This window comes from Meles meles, chromosome 21 (assembly GCF_922984935.1).
Source record: "Meles meles chromosome 21, mMelMel3.1 paternal haplotype, whole genome shotgun sequence".
Classification (NCBI taxonomy): Eukaryota; Metazoa; Chordata; class Mammalia; order Carnivora; family Mustelidae; genus Meles; species Meles meles.
This window is the reverse complement of record NC_060086.1, coordinates 29,130,824-29,152,199: the sequence shown is the minus strand read 5'-3', so window position 1 is coordinate 29,152,199 and position 21,376 is coordinate 29,130,824. Positions and strand designations below refer to the sequence as shown.

At 45.8% G+C, this 21,376-nt stretch overlaps 1 protein-coding gene across 1 annotated transcript in view; it reads right to left on the bottom strand.

Moving 5' to 3' along the window:
• The window catches only part of GPR139 (G protein-coupled receptor 139), a 38,842-nt gene extending 23,238 nt beyond the window's left edge, over window positions 1-15,604 (bottom strand). The window contains exon 1 of the mRNA XM_045992577.1: window positions 15,481-15,604. Coding sequence (XP_045848533.1) covers window positions 15,481-15,604 — 124 coding nt within the window. The remainder of the gene's footprint in view (window positions 1-15,480) is intronic.
• Window positions 15,605-21,376: the final 5,772 nt, after the last annotated feature.

Sequence of the window (21,376 nt, the reverse complement as noted above, 5' to 3'; positions counted from 1 at the left end):
TTTTGTAGGTTAGGTGTGGGATGGAGAGGGAATTCATCTGCTTGTCCTTGCTTAATAATAATTTCAAGTAATTAAACCATCTGCTTGGGGAGAGGGCAATGGGGACACTGGGAGAGTCTTTAATCAGGAAGGAAGACATAGTCCCTCAAAATGCCTGCAAAGACCAGGCTGGAGGGTGAACCAAGACAGAGGTCTGTAGACACAGCATTTGTCTTTTCCCATGCCCTGAATACCAATGTCTGCAGTAGGCCCAGTGGCAAGTAGAGTATAAGCAGTGGTACACAGGCCTGCTCTATCTCAGCTGTGCCGCTTGGTTGCTGAATTACTTTGGACAGGTTATTTTACTTCTCAGGTCCTCAGTTCCCCCACTGCCAAATGGATAGAATAGAATAGATATAATAGAAGTACTACCTCACGGGCATTGCTGTGGGGATTAAATGAGGCAGTGTGGAATAATAGGTTTGATTCAGTGCTTGGCTCGGAATAAGTGCTCAATAAATGGTAGTTGTGGTGGTGATGATGATAGTTGTGCTCAAGATGCTTCTTCAGTCTCTGCAAGGTGAGTATGGACATTACATTTATGGGATCAAGAAAGCAGTCACCTATTCATCTGATGTATCCATCCACACATTCATCTACCCACCACCTACCCGTTCAGTATTTGCAAAGGCCCCCCAGAGGGTTCTGGCATCATGGAGATGACTCAGATCCAATGTGTTCTGTCGGGCTCTAAGCCTAACTCGGCATTTTTTTTTTTTTTTTAATTTAGAGAGTGAGTGAGAGTGGGGGTGGGCAGGGGCAGAGAGAGAATCTCAACCAGGCTCCACGCCCATCATGGAGCCCAACGTGGGGCTTGATCTCCTACCCTGAGATCATGACCTGAGCCGAAATCAAGAGTTAGATGCATAACCTCCTGAGCCACCCAGGCACCCCATCTCAGCATTTTTTGATGCTCCCAGGCAAAGATAAGTTTGAAGCCCCACAGGAAGTTAAATGCCTTACCCTCACCTCTCCTGTGTTATGAAACTTGTCACATTATATTACGATTATTGACCTGCCTTTCTACCCAGTTAGAGTGTGTGAGTTCTTTAAGGGCAGGGCCATCTCATGTTCATGTTTGTCTATCCCCTATCCTTATCTCCTAGAACACCTGGCACAAAGTAGGGTCTCATGAAGTGGAGTTTGATCCTTAACATAGCCGAAGGAGCCCAGTTGGGAATCTGATAGGAAATCCTTGTCAGTCTTAAGGAAAAAACTCTTCTATTTATTAAGCACCTGTTGTGTGCCAGGTACATTGTCTCATGTATTCTCCTCAACAAGGGGGACATTCTTAGCCTCATTTTACAGATATGGAAATTGACATTCAGAGAAGTTAATTGCACACAGCTGGAAAGTCCCTTGGATCTCAAATCCAGGTTTTCACCAACTTCCGTTCTTATAAGAGCATTCAGTGCTCACATTTAGTGTGGTTGGAAAGAGTAGATGAGGCTAAAAAAGTGTGATAGTATAAATGGATATGGAATGTGTGTGTGACATCTACATAGCCAAATTTGAGGAAGGCAATAACACAGTAAATTTAAAATCCTATAGGAGCATGGCAGGAAACATAAGTGAGAGAATCAGGCCAGGTGTGTGTGTACATACATATATACATATACACACATATGTAAATATATAAAATATATTAATACACATATATATAGATCTGTGCTAGGGTACAATAGGGAAAGGTGGGGACTGTGGTGAACTGGTTAGCACAAGTGCCATCTAAAGGAAGCTCTGGCTACTTGGTTCTAGGCACTTGATGGCAGTCAGGGAGAGCTCAGTTTTCAAGACTCATGAGAAAACTGAATTTTTATGAGATTGCCTCTGAATGTTAATAGGCAAGGTGCTGCTTTTTAAGAAGACTTTCAACAGACTTCTTTCACATTCTGTGGGGTCTGAGTTTCAGGTTGGTTGTCTGCTGTTGACTGGCTATGACCACCAGTCCAGTCCTCCTCAGGAGGTTATATGAGGGTGGTTAGGAAGGATGTTAACCAGCAGCATGTGTCTGACTAGCATTTTGAGGAAAGCATTCAGTACTGACAGTGATGTAAAGGAAAAAAAAAATCCTCTTACTTCCCAGAGCCCTCCTCTTCTGGCTAGAAGTTCTAGCTCTGAGAAGATCCAAGAGGCAAACCACCATTTTCTCCCCTCTTCCATAAGCTCTCTGTCCATTTTCAGGATGTCCTTGGAGTTTCCACCTCAGTCTTAGGGGCATCACTCCATTCTTCTGCTGTACCCTGGGTCATTAGAATTGAATGCAGTCACGGTGACGGTGTCCCTCTACTGGGCTGGCCAGAACTCAATTCTGTTCATTTGTCAGATGACAGTGCTGAAGGTGACCCTTTTCTTCTTGTCCAGACCCTTGCTTTCTCTCTGCTCAGGACTCTTGCGACTGACAGCTGGATCATTAGCAGGACTTGCCCACTGCCACAACCAAGATGACAGCTCTCTTTTGTGCTGTGGGCACTTTGCCATGGTGCCTGGAGAGCCAGGCACAGACGTCCTTGATGTCTGAGGACGTTGTTCGTTTGCTCGTTTCACTTGTCTGACGCTGTTTTACTTGGAGAGACTTGGTGATGGTGGATGGGGTAGGAGTAGGACTAGAGAGGCTGTGAGCATGAACCTTGACCCACACTCCCAGGGTGTGCCAGGCACTGTATTGGGCACTGTACAGGTATTGCTCACTCTTTCCAACCAGAGCCCAGAGATCGTTCACACTACAACATCTTCTTGCAACTTCCCTCTTAAAGCACCTTCCATCTGTTTTTCACAGCAGCCAGAAAGACCTTTGAAAAACTCAGATTAGGTCATGTCACCTGCTTAAAAGGCTCCCATCTCTTCCTGCAACACTTAGAGTGAAATCCGGATTAGTCCTGTCTGTATACCTCTTCTCCTCATCTCCTGCCACTCTCCCTCCTGCCCATCGGACTCCAGCCACACAAGTCTGCCTTCATTCCAGCTCATTCCCACCTCTGAGCTTTTACCCTTGCAAGTCCTTCTGCTTGGCATGCCCTTCCCCTGCGCTTCCTGTGGCCAGCTCCTTCCCATTGTTCCAGTCTCAGTGCAGACATCGGCTTTTGGACAGCCCTTTCCTGACCACCCTATCTGATGTAGCTTCCTATCACCTTACCATGCTGTTTTCCTGATAGTATTATCAGTATCTCATATAGTGTTTATGTATCTTTTACTTGTTTACCACTTGTCTCCCTGGTAGAATGTACACCTGTGCAGGCATTCTTTGTTTTTCCTCCAGTGCCTATATGGGTGCCTGTTGTATGAAAGAGGTGCTACATATATGTGCTAAGTGAATAAAGTTGGTGTTATCACCCCCATTCTCGGAAGAGGCTCCGAGAAAGGTAAATTACCTGCTCACGACTTCACAGCTAGCAAAGTTGCAGTGCTAGGACTTGAACCCCCAGTTATGCCTAATTCCTAAGCCAGTATTACTTTCCTGATGCCTGCTGGCCAGGACAGGTGGTGTTCTGGAAAGTTTCTGAGTATGGAGGGTGGACATAATAGGGGGACCATGCTCCGTGAAGGTCAAGAGTGTGGGCCTGTGATTCTTTTAAGGAATGCCCATCTCTACCCTCTTCATGGCATTGCTCCCTCTTGAGTTCTTTCTCTAATCACTGCTCCATTCTGCCACATTCCAGGGAGGCCACTGCTTTTCGTTCAAGAGGCAGATGATGGGGTGCCTGTGTGGCTCAGTGGGTTAAAGCCTCTGCCTTCGGCTCAGGTCATGATCCCAGGGTTCTGGGATCGAGTCCCACATCAGGCTGCCTGCTGAGCGGGGAGTCTGCTTCTCCCTCTCTCTCTCTCTGCCTGCCTCTCTGCCTCCTTGGGATCTCTGTCAAATAAATAAATAAAATCTTTAAAAAAAAAAAAAAGAGGCAGATGATGGTTCTTGTCAGCAGCTCTGTGGAGCTGAACCATGGTGTTGAGGCCAGGAATGTTAAAAGCAGAGGGCTGCAGCAAGAACAGAATCACCAGGCCGTTCTGTACCTTTGACTGTGGGAAGAGGGGGTATGTGTGTGTGTGTGCACATGCATATCTGTGTGTATCTCCATGTAGGTGTATGTTTATGCATGTTTCTCTGTGTATACAAGTCTGTGTGTGCACACGTCTCTGTGTCTGTGTGTGTACATACATCTTTGTATGTCCGTGTGTGTGCGTGCGCATGTGCATGTCTCCATGTGTGGGTCTTTGGAGAGTCCCTCCTGTGAAGTGATGTGGCTGATAGTTTTGCTGCACCTAGCTGAAAACGGTAAGAAATGTCTTTGGTGGAAAAGCAGTCACCCCAGGTCTTCCAACTGGTAAACATTCTGGCAGATGAGGGGGGAAAGAAAAGAAGTTACTGGCGAATATCAGAAGTCAAAAGAAGTCAACACTGTAAAATGTGTTGTCCCAAATCAGGGTCACTTTGTGTGGTTTCTACAAAGCCCTGGCTTCCTGTTTCCTCTGCTTGCATCTCACTCCCTGTTTCCTCCTGTCCTCAGACTGCCTTTTGGCATTCAAGACTCACCCTCTTTCTGTTCTGATATGTGCCACCAGTCCCCTCTTGCCTAAGAGTCACTGCAGAGCCTGTCCCCCTGGCCTCGTCCTTCCATTCATTCCTTCCTCAACCTTCAGGTTCCAGTTGTTCTCTTGAGGGAGCTTTCCTTGGCTTCCCCATTGGGCAGGTCCCCCCACGAAAAGCTCTTCTATCACCATATGCCTCTCCTTTATGTTCTTTCAAACGTGACTATTTACATTTATTCAGGTTTGTGAGCATGCTGGTCTTTCCCATGTGTATCATATGAGCATGCAGACAGGGAGCGGCTCTTTGTAGGCTTGCTATGAGCCTAGTACAGTGCCTGGTACTTGGTAATGCCAGGCACATAGATGGATGGATGGATAGACGGATGGATGGATGAGTGAGTGAATCAATAAATGCAGATGTAGTTGTCTAATTGCACTTTCTGGTATCTTGTCTCATTGTTTTTGCCATGGAGCAAAATGAAAACATATTTGGGTTGAAAGTCCCAACTCTCAGTGTAGTTCAGCTGGTCATAACCAAGTTATTCAGCCTCTACTTGATAGAAAAGCAAAGATCCTGGCTTATGCACACAGAGAAGTTCCTTCACTTGAATCCCACCGGATCTAAGGTAACCACATCTTCCCCAAACCCCAGCCTTCTCTTATATTTCCCTTGATGGAGTAGAGACGGCAGGGTTATCACTATTGCAATGGTCAAGGCACACTGGATTCGGAATCTAAAAGATTTGAGATCAAGGTTACACCTAGTTAGCTGTGTAACCTTGGTGGAAATTCCTTGTCCTCTCTAGGGCCTCTGTTTCTGTATTAAGAGCATTGTACTAGGTCAGGGCTCCCCAGATAGTAGTGACTGGCCTACCAACATTATGATTTTTTCCATATATTTGTGTTCTCTGTACAACTATTTACTCAACATTTTTTTTTTTAATGTATTTATTTGACAGAGAGAGATCACAAGTAGGCAGAGAGAGGGAGAGAGGGAAGCAGGCTCCCCGCCAAGCAGAGAGCCCGATGTGGGACTCGATCCCGGGACCCTGAGATCATGACCTGAGCCGAAGGCAGCAGCTTAAACCACTGAGCCACCCAGGCGCCCCTCAACATTTTGTTTTAAGTGATTCCCCCCCCCCCCCCCCGAATTTATACCTTATATAATACTTCTGTCCAGGGATGCCTGGGTGGCTCAGTTGGTTAAGTGTCTGCCTTCAGCTTAGGTCATGATCCCAGGGTCCTTGGATTGAGTCCCACATCAGGCTCCTTGCTCAGCAGGGAGCCTGCTTCTCCCTCTGACGAATAAATAAAATCTTTAAGAAAAATCTAAAAATATTGCTGTCCAATATAAATGCAATGTGAGCCACATATGCAATCTCAATTTTTCTAGCAGCCACACTAAGAAAATAAGAAGAAACGGGTAAAATTATTTTTAGCAGTATGTTTTATTTAACTGTATCATCAAAGATGTAATCAACATAAGTTATTAATGAGATATTTAATTTTTTCATATTAAATGTCCAAAGCATAGCATGTATTTTACATTCTGAGCACATTTCTCTAAGGATGCTAAATCTTTCAGTGGAAATCTTTGATCTCTGTTTAGATGTCATAAAATATACAGTTGAGAAGAGTAGATTCACATACCCACATTGTTCCAAGTATAAAGTTATTTTCCAGCAACTGAACTGAGTTTCAAAGCTTAATTGTAAATTAACTGAAGTCAGATTTAAAAAGTCAGTTCCTGAGTTTTGCTAGTCAAATGTCATGTGCTCTACAGCCACACGAGACTTGGGGTTACTATATTGGATAGCATGGACAAATAACAAACCTGAATCACAAACCCACTTCCCTGCTGTAAACAGAAGATATTCTTAAAAATAAATACAGTGATAATACAAGGGTGACATTACATTTTAGCTAGATTCTGAGCCCTAGGCCTGCTCTGTGTCTGTTAAAAAGGGAGATTTAGCACACATGAAAAGGTGTTAAAGACACCAGCACCAAGAGGAGACTTTCCCTTTGATAGAGTCAGAAGGTTTGAGGAAACTGAAAAGAGATTTAATAATGATTCGGCCTGTGCCATCTAAAATAATCCCACATAAAACAACAATAGCAACAACAAAACCTCTCAAAATCCAGATAATTACTCTGAGCTCTAAAGTTCCACAGCCCGTTTCCCCTTTACACCGATCACTTTGATTCCTCAAGAGACCACTAGCAGTGTGACTTTGTAACAAGGGAACTAAATAAGAGTTGGGAAAGTAAGTTCTGGTTTATTGCCATTCCTAGCTCTGCAACTTTAGGTAAAGTCTCAGTTTCTTCCTGTTAGTGGCAGACACAGGGGCCCCTGCTAGCCATGCATTGCTTTATTTTGTCCATATCATATACCCTGTGGAAAAAGACACTGTTATACCTATTCTGCAGAGAGGAACACTGATGCTCAGAAAGGTTCAAGCAACTTGTCAGAACTCCACCAATAGGAAGTCATGAGGCTGGAATTTTAATCCAGGTCAGTGGGGACCATAAGCCCGCATCCTAATCCACCATGCTGTCAGGTTTTGAGGGCTCTTCCATTTACCAAAAAAAAAATGGTGGATTTGTCTTCCAGGACATTGTCAACATGCAATTTGTGGTACTACTTGGGAGCTCTTTCTTCTAGTCACGCCAAATCCCTGGTTTCCTGAGTTGGCATGCCTTTTTTTTTTTTAAGCCACATATTCATTTGGGTCTCCATCTTCTTTACTGTTTGCTCCTCCCCCTAGCATCTTGTTTTTATTCTCCACCCACTGTGACCCCCTTAGCATTTCTTTGTGCTTAATGAAGCTATACCCACTCTAGAGTTTGTGAATTTGCAGCCTGGTGGGCTGTATCAAGCCTGCAGATATGTTTGGTTTGGCTCATGCAGTGCTGGCTTGCATAGTGTTTTTTAAAATTTTCAAATGGGTTGCCAACATTGAAACATTGGGATGTTTCACATAAAAATCTGGATTCCTAGATTTTTGGAAGAATTTGGCAACACTGGATTGGCTGGAGAGGTGAGTGGTGGTGGTACTTTCTAACCTCCCCCAGTCCCCACTCCTCTCTGTTCTTTGTCACCCCCATGCCTTGTGACTTAGTCCAAGTGTCAGTTGTCAGCTGTCATTGTGTGTGGCCTGCCATTTTCTTAAAATAAAGCTAGACAGTAGTACTGAGTATCACTATCAGTTTCTAGCTATGTGACTATGGATATCTTAGCATTCTCATCTGAAAAATGGGCATGATTACTATACATGTCTCAAAGGGTCATTGGGGGAATTAAATGAGTTAGTGCCTATAAAATGTTCTGAAGAATCCCTAGCAAATAGTAAGTGCAACATACACCCTAGCAGTTGTTAAGAGGAAGGTGCAGTGGTTTTGGTAAATATGTCTCTATCACTGGGGGGAAATCTGGGCCACTGTGTGCATTTACACTATTTGACTGCTCGTAACAGGTCTCTGAATTTGAGACACCTGCCTTCCCTTGCCCCCTCCCCCCGCCCCCCCCGGATTTCAGGCGCCCTCTGCAGGGCTGGCATCCCCTGTCAGCATTGCCCACATAGTTCAGATCACATGGAGGTTCAGTGGCAGGGTCTACCTCCCACTGATGGTCTGAAGAGAGGTCTCCCTACCTCTCTTCTGTTCATGGTCCTGTCTGCAGCATGCACAGCAATCTTGCTGAGTGCTTGCCAGACCCTTTATCAATTTTAGTTGAAGAAGGTTTCATGTTCTGGACTGACAGTTTTTCTAGAGGTTTCACTGAACCTCAGGCACCTCTCTGAGAGGTACCAAATTCCTTAGGCTTATGATGGAATTGATTTAATCCATTGGATAATTCTTTCCTAGTTTTCCAGGGCAAAGAGTTTCATTCCTGGTGGCTGCACTTTGAGTGGAATTGTGCAGTTATGGAAAAGACCTATATATATAAAGTAATGTGTGGCTTCAGGGGATTTATAAAGTTTGTTGACATGTCAGACAATAAAAACAACACTATCTACTATTTATTGAGCTCCCACAATGTTTGAGGGATTGTGAGAAGCCTTTGCATATTTTATTTGGGATTACCACCACAACAGTGGAGGGCACAGAAGATTAATCACATTTACTGAACTCTTACTCTATTTGAGAGCACACATGTGCCAAGAATGCTGCTACACATTTTTACAATTTCATTCGTTCCTCACAACAACACTGTGAGATAGGTATTATGATCCCATCTCACTGATGAGGCTGAAACACAGAGAGGGTGAGAAATTTGCCCAAGGTCACAGGCTTGCAGGTAAGGGAGCTAGGATTCAAACCCAGGCAGTTTGACATTAGAGACCTCTTGGTTAATTGCTGAACTTGGCTGCCTGCTTTCTTATAAATGAAAACTGAGGCTTAGAGAGCTGGAGTATAGTATGTGAGATCACACAACACACATGGGTAAGATACAGGATCCAGATCCATGTCCATTCAGTTCCAGTGCAAGGCATTTTATACTCAACCTCAAAAGCAGAAATGACACATGGGGTTACTACAGAAATCACGCAGAGAATTGGACAACAAAGCTACTGGTCTGGATCCCAGCCCAGCCAGCTTCCAGCATAGCTATTTCATTGGTCTGTGCTTGGGTTCCAAGCAGAGCCCAGCTCCCCCAGGTCTTTGACAGATTTGTACAGTGAATTACTGCCAAAGCCAAGCCTGGAATCCAGGACTCCTTGCATAGTGCTCTTTCTCCCATTGTTGTAACAGGGATTCTAAGGCCCAGTGTGCATAAAGAGGAACCATACAGGTTAGAGAGGACAGTTAAGTGCAGCATGTAGGAACTCTGACATTAGAGTATCCATGTGTTTTTGAAAAGGGCAGCCATTAAATAAATTATGGTAAAATATACAGTGGAATACTATGCGGCTTCATAAAAGAATGAAGAAGCTTCAATATAACATTATGGATGATTAATATGTTAAGTGAAAAAGAACAAGATGGAGGGCAGTGTGTACAATGTGCTCATTTTGAGGAGAGTTAAAAAAAAAGAGTTGAAATCCTTTATTCTTATTTGTTTATGTATACACTAAATTACTCTGAAAGAACAAATAAGGAACCAAGATACTGACGAATTATTTACCTGTGTGGTGGTGTTGATGGGATGGATTTGGGAATTGGTGAACAGGGGAAAGGGATAGTAGGGAGATTTTGCAACATGTGCCTCTTTATATTTTTAGGTTTCTGAATAATATGAATGCTATTACCTATATAACGTATAATGTGCACACATATGCATGCACGCACACTACCCAAAAGCAGCTGCATAGGAAAGCAGCCTATTCCTCAGCCACCACCAACTTTCTGGGAATATGAGCCCAATGTTAGTTCTTCTGGGTTTTCAAAGGAACTTGGAAATCTTTTTTTTTTTTTTTTTAAATTCCAAGTTTTAGTTTCAAATGTTTGTTCCTAATATATAGAAATATGATAGGTTATTGGAAATTAACAATGTGTCCTGCAGACATGCTGAACTCGCTTATTAGTTCTAGGAGCATTTTTTGGTGGAGTCTTTGTGATTTTCTCTGAAGTCAGTGTTATCATCTGTGAATAGAAACAGTTTAATTCCTTCCTTCCAGTATACCTTTTCTTTCTTTTTCTTTCCCAGCTAGAACTTTAGCTAGTATAATGTTCAGTCACAGTAGCAAGAGCAGATATCCTTGTCTTGCTCCAGATCTTAGAGGGAAAACACTCCATCTTTCAAAATTAGATGTTATGTTAGCTATAGGTTATTTATTGATGCCCTTTATTAGTTTAAAGAAGTTCTCTGTGTATTCCTAGTTTGATAAGTTTTTATCATGATTGTTGAATTTTGTCAAATACTTTTTTTGCATCTATTCAGAAGATCGTATGAATTTCCTTTTTTAGGTTTTTTAGTTTTTTAAAAAATTTATTATTTTTTAAAGATTTTATTTATCTGACAGAGAGAGATCACAAGTAGGCAGAGAGGCAGGCAGAGAGAGAGGGGGAAGCAGGCTCCCCGCTGATCAGAGAGCCTGATGCGGGGCTTGATCCCAGGACCCTGAGATCATGACCTGAGCAGAAGGCAGAGGCTTAACCCACTGAGTCACCCAGGTGCCCCCCTTTTTTAGTTTTTTTAATTAGTTTTTTAATACTTTCAAATATGGTAGAGATGACTTTCAAATGTGGAACCAGCCTTGCATTTCTGGAATAAACCCAAGTTTGTCTCGGTTTATTATCATTCTTATATATTCCTGAGTTAGATCTGGTAATATTTTGTTGAAGATTTTTGTGTGTGTGTCTGTGTTCATGGGGAATATTGGTCAGTAGTTTTCTTGTAATGTCTGGTTTGGTATTAGGGTAAAGCAGGTGTCATAAAACAAGTTGATAATTTTTTCCTTAATTTTTAAAATTTTTAAATGATGAAAAAAATGGCTTACAGAGTGTTACAGGCAGTGTGTTAAGTGCATAACTCACCACAGCCTCAGAGCAACTCTGTGAGGTATGTGCCATTATTACCATTATCCCATTTTATAGAGGGGGAAGGTGAAGCACAGAGTTGTTTAAGTCACTTACCTAAGGTCACATAGCTTAAGTAGCAAAGCCAGGACTCAGACCCTAGAGGTCTATTACCAGACTGTATACTTTTAACCTGTTTACTAGATTCTCTCAAAAGATGTTAACAGATGAATGAGAACACATCTGGAGTGCTCAGTCCATCTTACTGGTCACCATTTTCCCACCCCTGGTTAACAGCAACTGTAACTACTGTGTGTTACAGCACTGACTATCTGCCAGGTTACAGACTCATCATCTCCATCTTGCATTGACCCTCACAGGCAGGTATTAACCTCTGCTTTCTCCTGGTTACTGGCTCCCCTACTGGCTGTCGCAGAAATGCTCCTCTCTGCTAGGTGGTGTGTGGTTTCAGGCTATCATCTTCCTTACCTTGTCTCCTTTAACATCCCTGGTGCCTTTTAGAAAGTAAATTTAAAAAATATCTTTCAAATCTCGTTTAATTTTGCTGCTCCTTCCTTATCAGCTAGGCTCACCCGTCTTCTCAGCTGCTTCTTCCCCCAGGCATCAGGCTCATCTCTTCCTCCTGCACTGCCTTCTGCTTTTTACTGTTTTGTCCCAGTTGGCCCCATCAGTGTCCCCAACTCTACCTTGTTAGCTTGGCTGGCTTATTGTATGCATTTGGAAGGTTAGAAACATCTTGCTTACTTAAAAGGAGGAGAAAAGAGACAGAGTTTTAGGGACAGCTGGGACACCAGTTTTTTCCATTGAGCACAACATGAAGAACCGAGATTAGTTAAAAGAACTTCCTGGCAATAATGAAGGCACTGTGGTGAACTTGAAAGAGCAGATGTTTACACACTGGCTTGACTGTGTGACGATAGACAAGATGCTCCACTTCTCTGAACCTCATTTTTTTTTTTTTTAAGATTTTATTTATTTATTTGACAGAGAGAGATCACAAGTAGATAGAGAGGCAGGCAGAGAGAGAGAGAGGGAAGCAGGCTCCCTGCTGAGCAGAGAGCCCAATGCGGGACTCGATCCCAGGACCCTGAGATCATGACCCGAGCTGAAGGCAGCGGCCTAACCCACTGAGCCACCCAGGCGCCCCGAACCTCATTTTGCTCATCTGTAAAAATGGGTTCAGAGAAATGTACAGATCACAGGGATGTGGTGGGGATTGAGTGCAATAATGTAAGCATTTAACATAGAAAAAGATCCAGTGTGGAGAAGGCACCAATAAGTGCTTTCCTCAGTCCAAGTGGTGTGCTAAGCCATTTTATATAGACAATCTTATTTAGTATACACCATCTATGTGGGTAGTAGATAAAATGAGGTGGGGAATATTATGGTACAGAAAATTAAGAGTCCTTAAATGGCAGATTCTTTAGAGTTCTTAAGTTCTTAACTGCTAATAGTTCACATTAGGACCCCGTGGGACCCATTCCAGACCAGTTAACTTAGATTGTCTGGGGCCATTCCTAGAGGCAGGGTATTGGACTACATGGCTTTTCCCAAGCTCTTCCTTTCAGTCTAGAGACTGAAGGTGGTAAGAAACATCTGTGCTTCTCCCAGTTAGTGGCTCCCCTATTGCCAAACACTCAGCCACTCACCACCCACCCTTTGGTTTCCACCCATGTTTCCAACCACCCTGTGAAAATTTGGAAATGGGGTGAGTCCACTGCCAGGAAAAGTGATTCAATTAAAATCTCAGTTTTCAAGAATATTACCAAGCCCTGTGGTCTGTTACTTCACACCCAGCATAGCTGTGCATCCTGGTCAGTAGCAGAGTAATGAGGGCTTGCTAATTGCTGGCGGCTGGGAGTGGGGAGGGGATACTGTAGTGAGCTCAGCAGGAGTAAGGCACTGAGCTAAGTGCTTTTCTTGTGGCTCCCAGCCCCTTCTCTGGCTCACATGCCAAGCAGCCCCGCTCCTTACAACCAAATCAGCTTCATGATGACCACAACTGCAGCACCACAACAACAATCAGTGTGTGGTGTGTCGGGCCCTCAGCTGAGTGCTTAACTTGCACCATCTCCATCAATGTTTTTATTTCTCACCATCATTCCAGGAGTTAGCCGCTTTCCTAATGCCTATTTTACAGATATAGAAACTGAGACACAGAGTCACAGAAGGTCCACATGTTAACACCAAGCTCTGCTTCATTCTACAGTCTGCATTCTTGGTTACCAGGACATAATTGTTCCCCTTTATGGGTCTAAGGGAATGACTTAAGGATTTTACTTTTGAACCACCTTGCAAGCCATTAACAAAACCATTATCAGCCCATGGTCTTTCCTAAAGCCAAGCCTCTTCCGTCCTCCTTTTCCAGAATGCTTGGTCCTTCTGCATCTACCATAAGCTCTGCTTGTGAGCTCCTTGAACTCTGGGACTGCACCTTAGGGATCCCCTAAGATCCCTTAGGCCCCTCTTCAGCACTTGGCACAGAGTAGGTGGTCACAACTCTTAGTACCCATTGATACCTTCCAAGTTCTCATCCCAATCCCTCCCTCTTTTAAGTCTCTAAATCCTGGGCTCAGCCTTGATGAGTCTGTGCCTTGCACTGCCTGGCACACAATAGGTGCCAATGCTGTGGGTCAGAAGGCCCTAGCTGGCATAGGAGTTAGCTGTGAACATGTGAGGACCTTGTCTTCCACCTTGAGGTGTTTCAAGGTCTGAGCTTTCCCCTGTTCTGCTTATCCTCATGTTCCTGCTCTGGGCCCTTGGAGCCTCCCCTTGTCTTTATGTCTCCATCCCTTAAAGGGTTTTCAGAAGAAAAGCCAGAGAGAGTGGCTACTTCAGTCAGCAGGGAGATGGAGGGATGAAGGTGGAGGGGTCAGAGTAATTCTGATGTGAGAGGTGAAGGGAAAAGGGGGCCTGTCACTTCTCTGGGTCAGCAAGTGTCACCAGTAACCAACCTTTTCAAAAACTCACTCACCTTAATAGCTCTGGGAGAGGCTCAGGAGGGCTGAGAGGGGGAGGTGGGGACTGGACTGAAATCAATTCCTGTTCAAGGTAATTACAGGACACGTGCTGCTGCCCCAGCAGGGCGAATCAGAGGTTTAGCATCTCCCAGGGCAGCCAGAACGATTAGTTAGTAATAAAAACCTCATCACTCGCTGGGAGAGAGGTTCGGTCATTATAAACTTAGCTTTCTCATGCCTGCCAAAATTTGGCTGGGGGGGGATGTAGCATTTATTTAAACAACCTTATCAGGGCCCCTGACCACCAAGTTTAATGTTTTGAAAAGGAAATCTCAGCAGGTCTCTTAGAAATCCAGCTCCCAAGTTCCCAGGATCCTGGGATGCGGAATGACAGAGTAGATGATGCTGTGATTCTAGGCTGTACATTGGATTTTTTTCTTTGTGCTTTCCTTTTTCCCTCTCTCTTCTCTCTGCAAGTGATCTTTAGGAATCTTTTTGCACACAGACTGTCTCAGGGACTATCTGGAAGAAGGGTTTATCTCAAGTTGGAACCCCAGGAAACCCCTCCCCCCTTCACAAACAGCAAGCATCCCCCCAGCCCCCAGCAGCTCAGCTCTCTTCAGGAATTCAGCACCAGTCTCAGCCACACTTTGGAGAGGATGTTAAGAAATGGGACCAGCTGGACATCCGCAGCAGTCATCAGCTGCCCAGGGTGGGTAGACAGGGAAGCAAAGCCAGGGCACAGGCATGTCCTCAAGGAGACTGTGACCCCCTGAAGTGGTGGCCTCGGTAGCCCGTGTATCTCTGGATCCTTGCCCTGGCCAAAGCATGGTTCCAGAGCCACCCTGACCCTTCTTAGCCTGCCTGGAGACCCGCCGTTTGCTTAGGGGATCACAGGGGCTCATCCCTTGCCCCATCCCAGTGGCTCCAGAGAAAGTGTGCTGGGTATCAGAGTCTCCCGCTTCACCTCGAATCAGGCAGGGACACGCGGTGGGGCAGAGGAGCAGAGGTTTCCTAGGGCTGGGGTGGATGTGGTGGGGAGGCGACAGGAGAAGTGAAGCCCCCCACTAAGCCATCTGTCTGGACATGCAGTCAAATCTCATACACAGCCCCCACTGGGCACCGACAGGGACACAGATCCCTTCAGATGCGCATACAAATACTCCAGCACACTCACACCAACCCGTACTCAAAACATTCCCATCAGCTGCTGCGTACCCTCGTGACACACACAACACACACACACACACACACACACACACACACACACACACACAGAGACAAGAGTCCCCTCCAGGCCACAGCAACTTCCTTTCTCCCAGTCTGGAAATGTCCGCAGTTGCCCTTAAGGCTTAAACTTTTTCAGAGGGAGCGCTATGGATCGCACAGGGAGCATATCGAGGCCTGGGGGTTCTGGGCAGGGTTGTTCTCCCTTGGGGCTCTTGGCTTCCTCCCTCTCCCACACGCTCCTCACCTGGTAAACCGAGGCACAGCAGAAGGCTGTAGTAGACCACGGGCACGAAGCCCAAGCCGCAGACCGAGCCAGGGGACCAGGACAACGAGCTGTTGGCTACGAGGTGGGCGTGCGTGTGCTCCATGAGCTCGCCCCTCGCTCCCCTGCCAGCCCCGCTCTGGACGCCGGTTAGGTGGTGGCGGCGGCGGAGGCAGCAGCTAGAGCAGCAGCGCCTCTCTTCCCGCAGGACTTGCTTCTATCCTTTGCCGTGGTTCTCTCTGCTCCCTCCGCACCTGCTTGCCTGGAGTCCTGGCACGGCCCTTGTGTAGGGCACAGGACGCTGGGCGCAGGGACTCGGGAGGGGCTCCCAGAGCTGGTCAGTGCGCCTCCCACCTCGGACCTGCTCAGCTCCCGCCTCGGAGACGGGAAGCTGGGACGCTGCTCCCCGCAGCCAATCAGCAACTGCCTGGACGCGGATGATGGGCGAAGGGGGTGGATGCACGGGAGGAGGGGGTCCCAGCTGCTTCTTACAGCTCGGACTTCAGGAGAGCAGTGAGACCTGGGAACCCCAGAGGAAGACCCGAGTGGGAATCGGCTACCCCTTCTCCACCCCCTTGCGGGAGGGGCGTGGTGTGGGTGGGACCCGCTTCTCCTGCATCCGCTCAGTACTCCTCCAGCATGTCCTCAGTTTGCCTTTCTTGACTCTCCTAGCCACTTTTCTTATCCCTTGCCAGTGCTCTGAGTCCATCTACATATAGAGGATACTCTACCTAGGGCATGGGGGTAAGAGGAAGCTGTCGGAGGGAGGATGCTCAAGGATTGTCGTTTCTCCCGGGCCAGAGGAGCTGCGCTTGAAAGGAAGTGTGAATGCGTCTCAGTGCGTCCGTTGATTCTGAGGAAGGCCAGAGGTGGAGTGTCCCTGAGTGGATTGCCTTTGAAGGGGTTACAGGCTGGCTAAGAGAAGCCCGCCACACTGAGACCTTCTGTCAGGAATAAAGATGTTGCAACCATTCACACACACACACACCCACACCCCCCCCCCCCCCAAACTCACACAAAGATACACAATACCCAGTCATGTGGGTGCACTTATGCGGGCACGCGGAGGCCCTCTCATCCCTCACCCAGACACGTGAAAACAGAAGTGCACCCTTACCAACATGCACAAAGACCACATTCACATAACATCCCAGACACACACAAACCCGTGTGGGCATCATCTAGGGGTGGTTTAGTGTTTGAAAGTTGTGTGAAGTATAGGAGAGGTAAGCAGGTGGGACCTACGCAGCCTTGGAGAGTTGGGGTGAATGGGCACCTCCCTTTTTCTTCAGTGTAGGAGGTTGAAGAGTTCTTCTAGAGGCCACAACAGATTCGGGTAGGGAGAGAAATCAGGGGCTCAAGGCAGCATGTGTGAGAATTAGATTCTGTAGAAATACCTAGGAGAGGCATTTCCAGGGGCTGGGTGTAGCTGCTGCCACTTAGTGCAAGAGCATGTGATAGCTCAAAGAAGCCTAAGGCCCCTTGCTGTTCTGCCCCGGCACCCCCCCCCCCCACATTCATTCCTGGGGAGAAGGAACTGGCTGGGCTTTCTGCAGCCTCTTTCAGGTTTCCTAAGATGGAGGAGACCCCTGCTTTTTCATGCCCATCAAAGGGCATGTATCCATTCCCCATCATTGTTAGGGGCTCCCCAAGGAAGGCATTGGGGGTGGGAGTGGTAGTAAACTCTGGTGCAGCCAGGGCCAGGCAGTCTGCAGAAGGGAGGGATCTGCTGGGTCTGGCTGGGTCTGTGGTGAACCGAGAGGCTTGTGTTCTCCTAAGGGACAGATTATTAAAAAGAGTCATGTGGGTCTGGTGAGCACAGGTCTGATATCCCAAGCCAAGTTGGATATTGAAATTTTGTTGTGAACTCTCTCATTTAAATGTGACTACCCTGAACAAAAACAAAACAAAAACTCCACTGTGTTGATAAATAAAACAGTATCATTGCAGAGGTTCAATAAATAATGATTCAAAACCCTGCAGATTTGTCTGTAGGCAACCCAACTGAGATGAGAAGCTGGGACTAAGAGGGGGAGTGTATGTGGTTTGAGTAAGCTCCCCAGTCTATTCAGGGACCTCTCAACATTGTGACTCAAGGATAATGCCTCAGGGCTTTTGCCCTGGCTATTCCTAAACGGTCCTATTTAAAATTGAAATCTCCACTACTACCCTCCAACATGCTCACTTCCTCTGCCCCTTCCCCGTTTAACTTTTCTCCATCGTGCTCAGCACCATGGTCATACCACATGCAGTCTATTTAATTAGTTGGTTTCTTACCTGTTTCTGTTCTCAGAGGGGCAGGGCCTTTTGTCTGATTTGTTCACAGTTGCATCACCACCTTCTGTACTGTGCCTGCATATCGTAGACTCTCAGCAAACATAGAAAGAATGGAAGGCCCCGGCACCCATTGACCTAGGACATGTGGGACGTGGGGAGATGAGTTTATCTTTGTCTCTCTTTGCAGGCCAGACTGTCAGAATGTGGGATGCCGTGAGGGTTGGAGGGAATAGTCTCAGATTTAGCCTGTAATTATCATGTCTGACTGGCCACTCTAAAAATGATTTGTGTGGTTTGGATTATGGGGATCTAGTTAGAAACTCCTTATAAGGCTGCCTAGATGACTCAGTTGGTTAAGCGACTGCCTTCAGTTCCGTTATGATCCTGGAGTCCCAGGATCGAGTCCCAAATTGGGCTCCATGGGGAGTCTCCTTCTCCCACTGACCTCCCCTCTCACTCACTCTCTATCAAACAAATAAATAAAATCTTTATTAAAATAAAAAAGAAACTCTTTATAAAACTAGAAACTTGGCTGGGCATAGGAACAAGGCTGCATGGGGAATCTTGAGGGACCTTATTTTTTTCTGAGCCTCTATTTCCCCATCTATGAAATGGGGATGAAAGAAACCAGGGGTATACCTTGTTTCCAAGATGTTGGACAGGATGGGAGGCAGTAGAGGAAACAGTGTAGACTGTGATCTGGAGAATGGGGGAATTGAATGGGGTACTCTGCTGGCTCCATGGAGAACCTTGGCAGCCTGTCAAGGTCAAAGTTTCCTGGGAAATGGATGAGTTAGATGAGAAGAACTTTAAGATCCTAGGTCAAGCTTTTAGTCCTGGGAAGGGACAGGTTGAGTCAAGAACAAAGTCTGTTTAATTTTGCTCAAGGGCTGAGCCACTTGACTGGTTCTATAAGATGAGCATCAACTGTGGTTAGCTAAATTCATTCACTTATTAATTCTTTCAGCAGACTTTTACTGAACATTTAAAATGTGTGTTCATCAGGACCTGCTGCATCATTGTAGGGCCTAATGCAAAAATGAAAATACAGGGCTTCTTGTTCAAAAATTAAGAATTTTAGAGTGGCAGTACCAGAGCATTAAACCAGGCTTGGAGCACTTTCAAGTATGGGGCCGTATGTGCCTGTACAGGTCACACACCCATGAATCTAGTCCTGATTAAGATACAGAGGTAGGAAATAAGAGTTAACATTTACTAGGTAGGGGTTTTATTTTTTATTTTTTTTTTTAAGATTTTATTTATTTATTTGACAGACAGAGATCACAAGCAGGCAGAGAGGCAGGCAGAGAGAGAGGAGGAAGCAGGCTCCCTGCTGAGCAGAGAGCCCGATGCGGGGCTCGATCCCAGGACCCTGAGATCATGACCTGAGCCGAAGGCAGCGGCTTAACCCACTGAGCCACCCAGGCGCCCCAGGTAGGGGTTTTATGATGAGACAGCTGTGTCTTAACTCATTACATCCTCACAATAACACTAGGAGGAAGGTACAATTACTAGCTCAATTTTATAGGCAAGGAAACCAAGGCACAGAAAAGTTTAGTAAGTTGCTCAAGTTCAGCTGACTGGGATTAGGTCCAGGGTAGTCTGGCTCCGGAGCCTGTGCTGGAACCACTTCCATTTAGTGGAAGGACAGGCATACAACAGGAATCTGTCACACTGTGATATAGGCCCCATGGGACTCAAGGGCTGGGACTTCATCTGTATTTTCTGCTGTATCTCCCATTCCAAGGACATACCTAGTGCCAGGTGGATGAACAGAAATCAATCTTAAATGAGTAAATGAGTTAATATAATAAAAATATACGAGTAATGTTACAGGAAGGAGTTGAAAATTCAAATGCCTATAAGTCTGGACAGGTAATAAACATGAATGAGACAGAACTACTTATTGTACATTCTTTATTTCCATAAAGAAATATGCTGTCTCCCATTTTCCTGGAAACACTTGGCCCTCTTGGTCTTGCTTTCATTTTTCTACGCTTTGATGGAGGTAGTGGTCTAAAGGAATAATTCTTTTCTCTAGGAAAAGTGGAAGCACAAACATAAATTGTAATTAACAGAACTTAGAGGTGTGAATGCAAAAGGGAGTGGTGGGGACTGTAACAGACTGGAACTATGTGCTAGCACTGTACTGAGTTCTGGATATATAGTCGTTTTAACAAGTTGACATGATCTCTGATTTCCTGAATCTTAAATGTAAGACCTAGGCATGAATCATTTCATCTGAAACCACACACACATGCACACATACAGAGAGATCTAAACTTGGATAAGTGCTATCAAGAAGAAAATCAAAGGGGGAATGTCTGAGTAGCTCAGTCCATTAAGCATCTGCCTTTGGCTGAGGTCATGATCCCAGGGTCCTGAGTTTGAGCCCCACATCGGGCTCCCTATTCAGCTATGAGCCTGCTTCTTCCTCTCCCTCTGCCTGCTGCTCTCTCTGCTTGTGCTCTCTCTCTCTCTGTCTTTCAAATAAATAAATAAATAAGATCTTTAAAAAAGAAAAAGTCAAAGGAAGGAGAGAACATGTATTAGTGAGATCTGATATAGTCTGGCAATCAGGGAAGGCTTCTCTCAGGTAGTGATATTTGAATCTTAGGTGAAAAGTGAAGGACAAGTAAGGGTTAACTAGGTAAAGGGATGTGGAGCTGGGGTTAGGGGAGCATCTGCAGTCAGAGGAAAGAGCAAGTGCAAAGGCCCTGGGGTGTAATAGAGAAGGACTCTTTGAAGAACTAGAAGACCAGGGAGGCTGGTGTGCAGTGATTGGGGTGGGCGGTACATGGAGCTGGATGTGGTTGGAGAATGGGAGGGGCCTTGCAGGCTGTGTCAAGGAGTTTGGTCTTATCCATAGTTTAAAGCAGGGGAGTCCCATGATTAGATTTGCATTTTAAAACATTTGTCAGGGAGGGGCGCCTGGGTGGCTCAGTGGATTAAGCCGCTGCCTTCGGCTCAGGTCATGATCTCAGGGTCCTGGGATCGAGCCCCGCATCAGGCTCTCTGCTCCACGGGGAGCCTGCTTCCTCCTCTCTCTCTGCCTGCCTCTCTGCCTACTTGTGATCTCTCTCTCTGTCAAATAAATAAATAAAATCTTAAAAAAAAAAAAAAAACATTTGTCAGGGAGGTGGAGGATTGATAGAAGGGAGGCAAGAACGGAGGTGGGAAGACAAGTTACAAGGCTGTCAGGTTGGACATGTGAGAAATGATGGCAGCTTGGACTAGGGCGGTATTGATGGAGTGGACTTCATCCCGGAAGCTCGGAGAGTAGTGCATAAAGAGAGTGGGGAGAAGGAAGGGTGGGAGAGAGAGATGAAGAGAGAGACACACTCACACGGAGACAGACAGAAAAAGAAAAAAGAAAGACAGACAGAGATATGGAGAGAAGGCACAGTGAGGATGGATGAATAGACCGATTGATAGGGAGGGAGACATATGCAGTGATTATAAGTGAGGTTGTTCTGGATGGGAAGGTTGGTGAAAGGGGCTTGGAGCTCCCTAGGACCACACTGCTGACCCATTTTGTGCCCCTACCTCCCACAAGAGTGTAACTTGTCCTTTGGTTTATCCTCACTTTATAAGGCTCCTC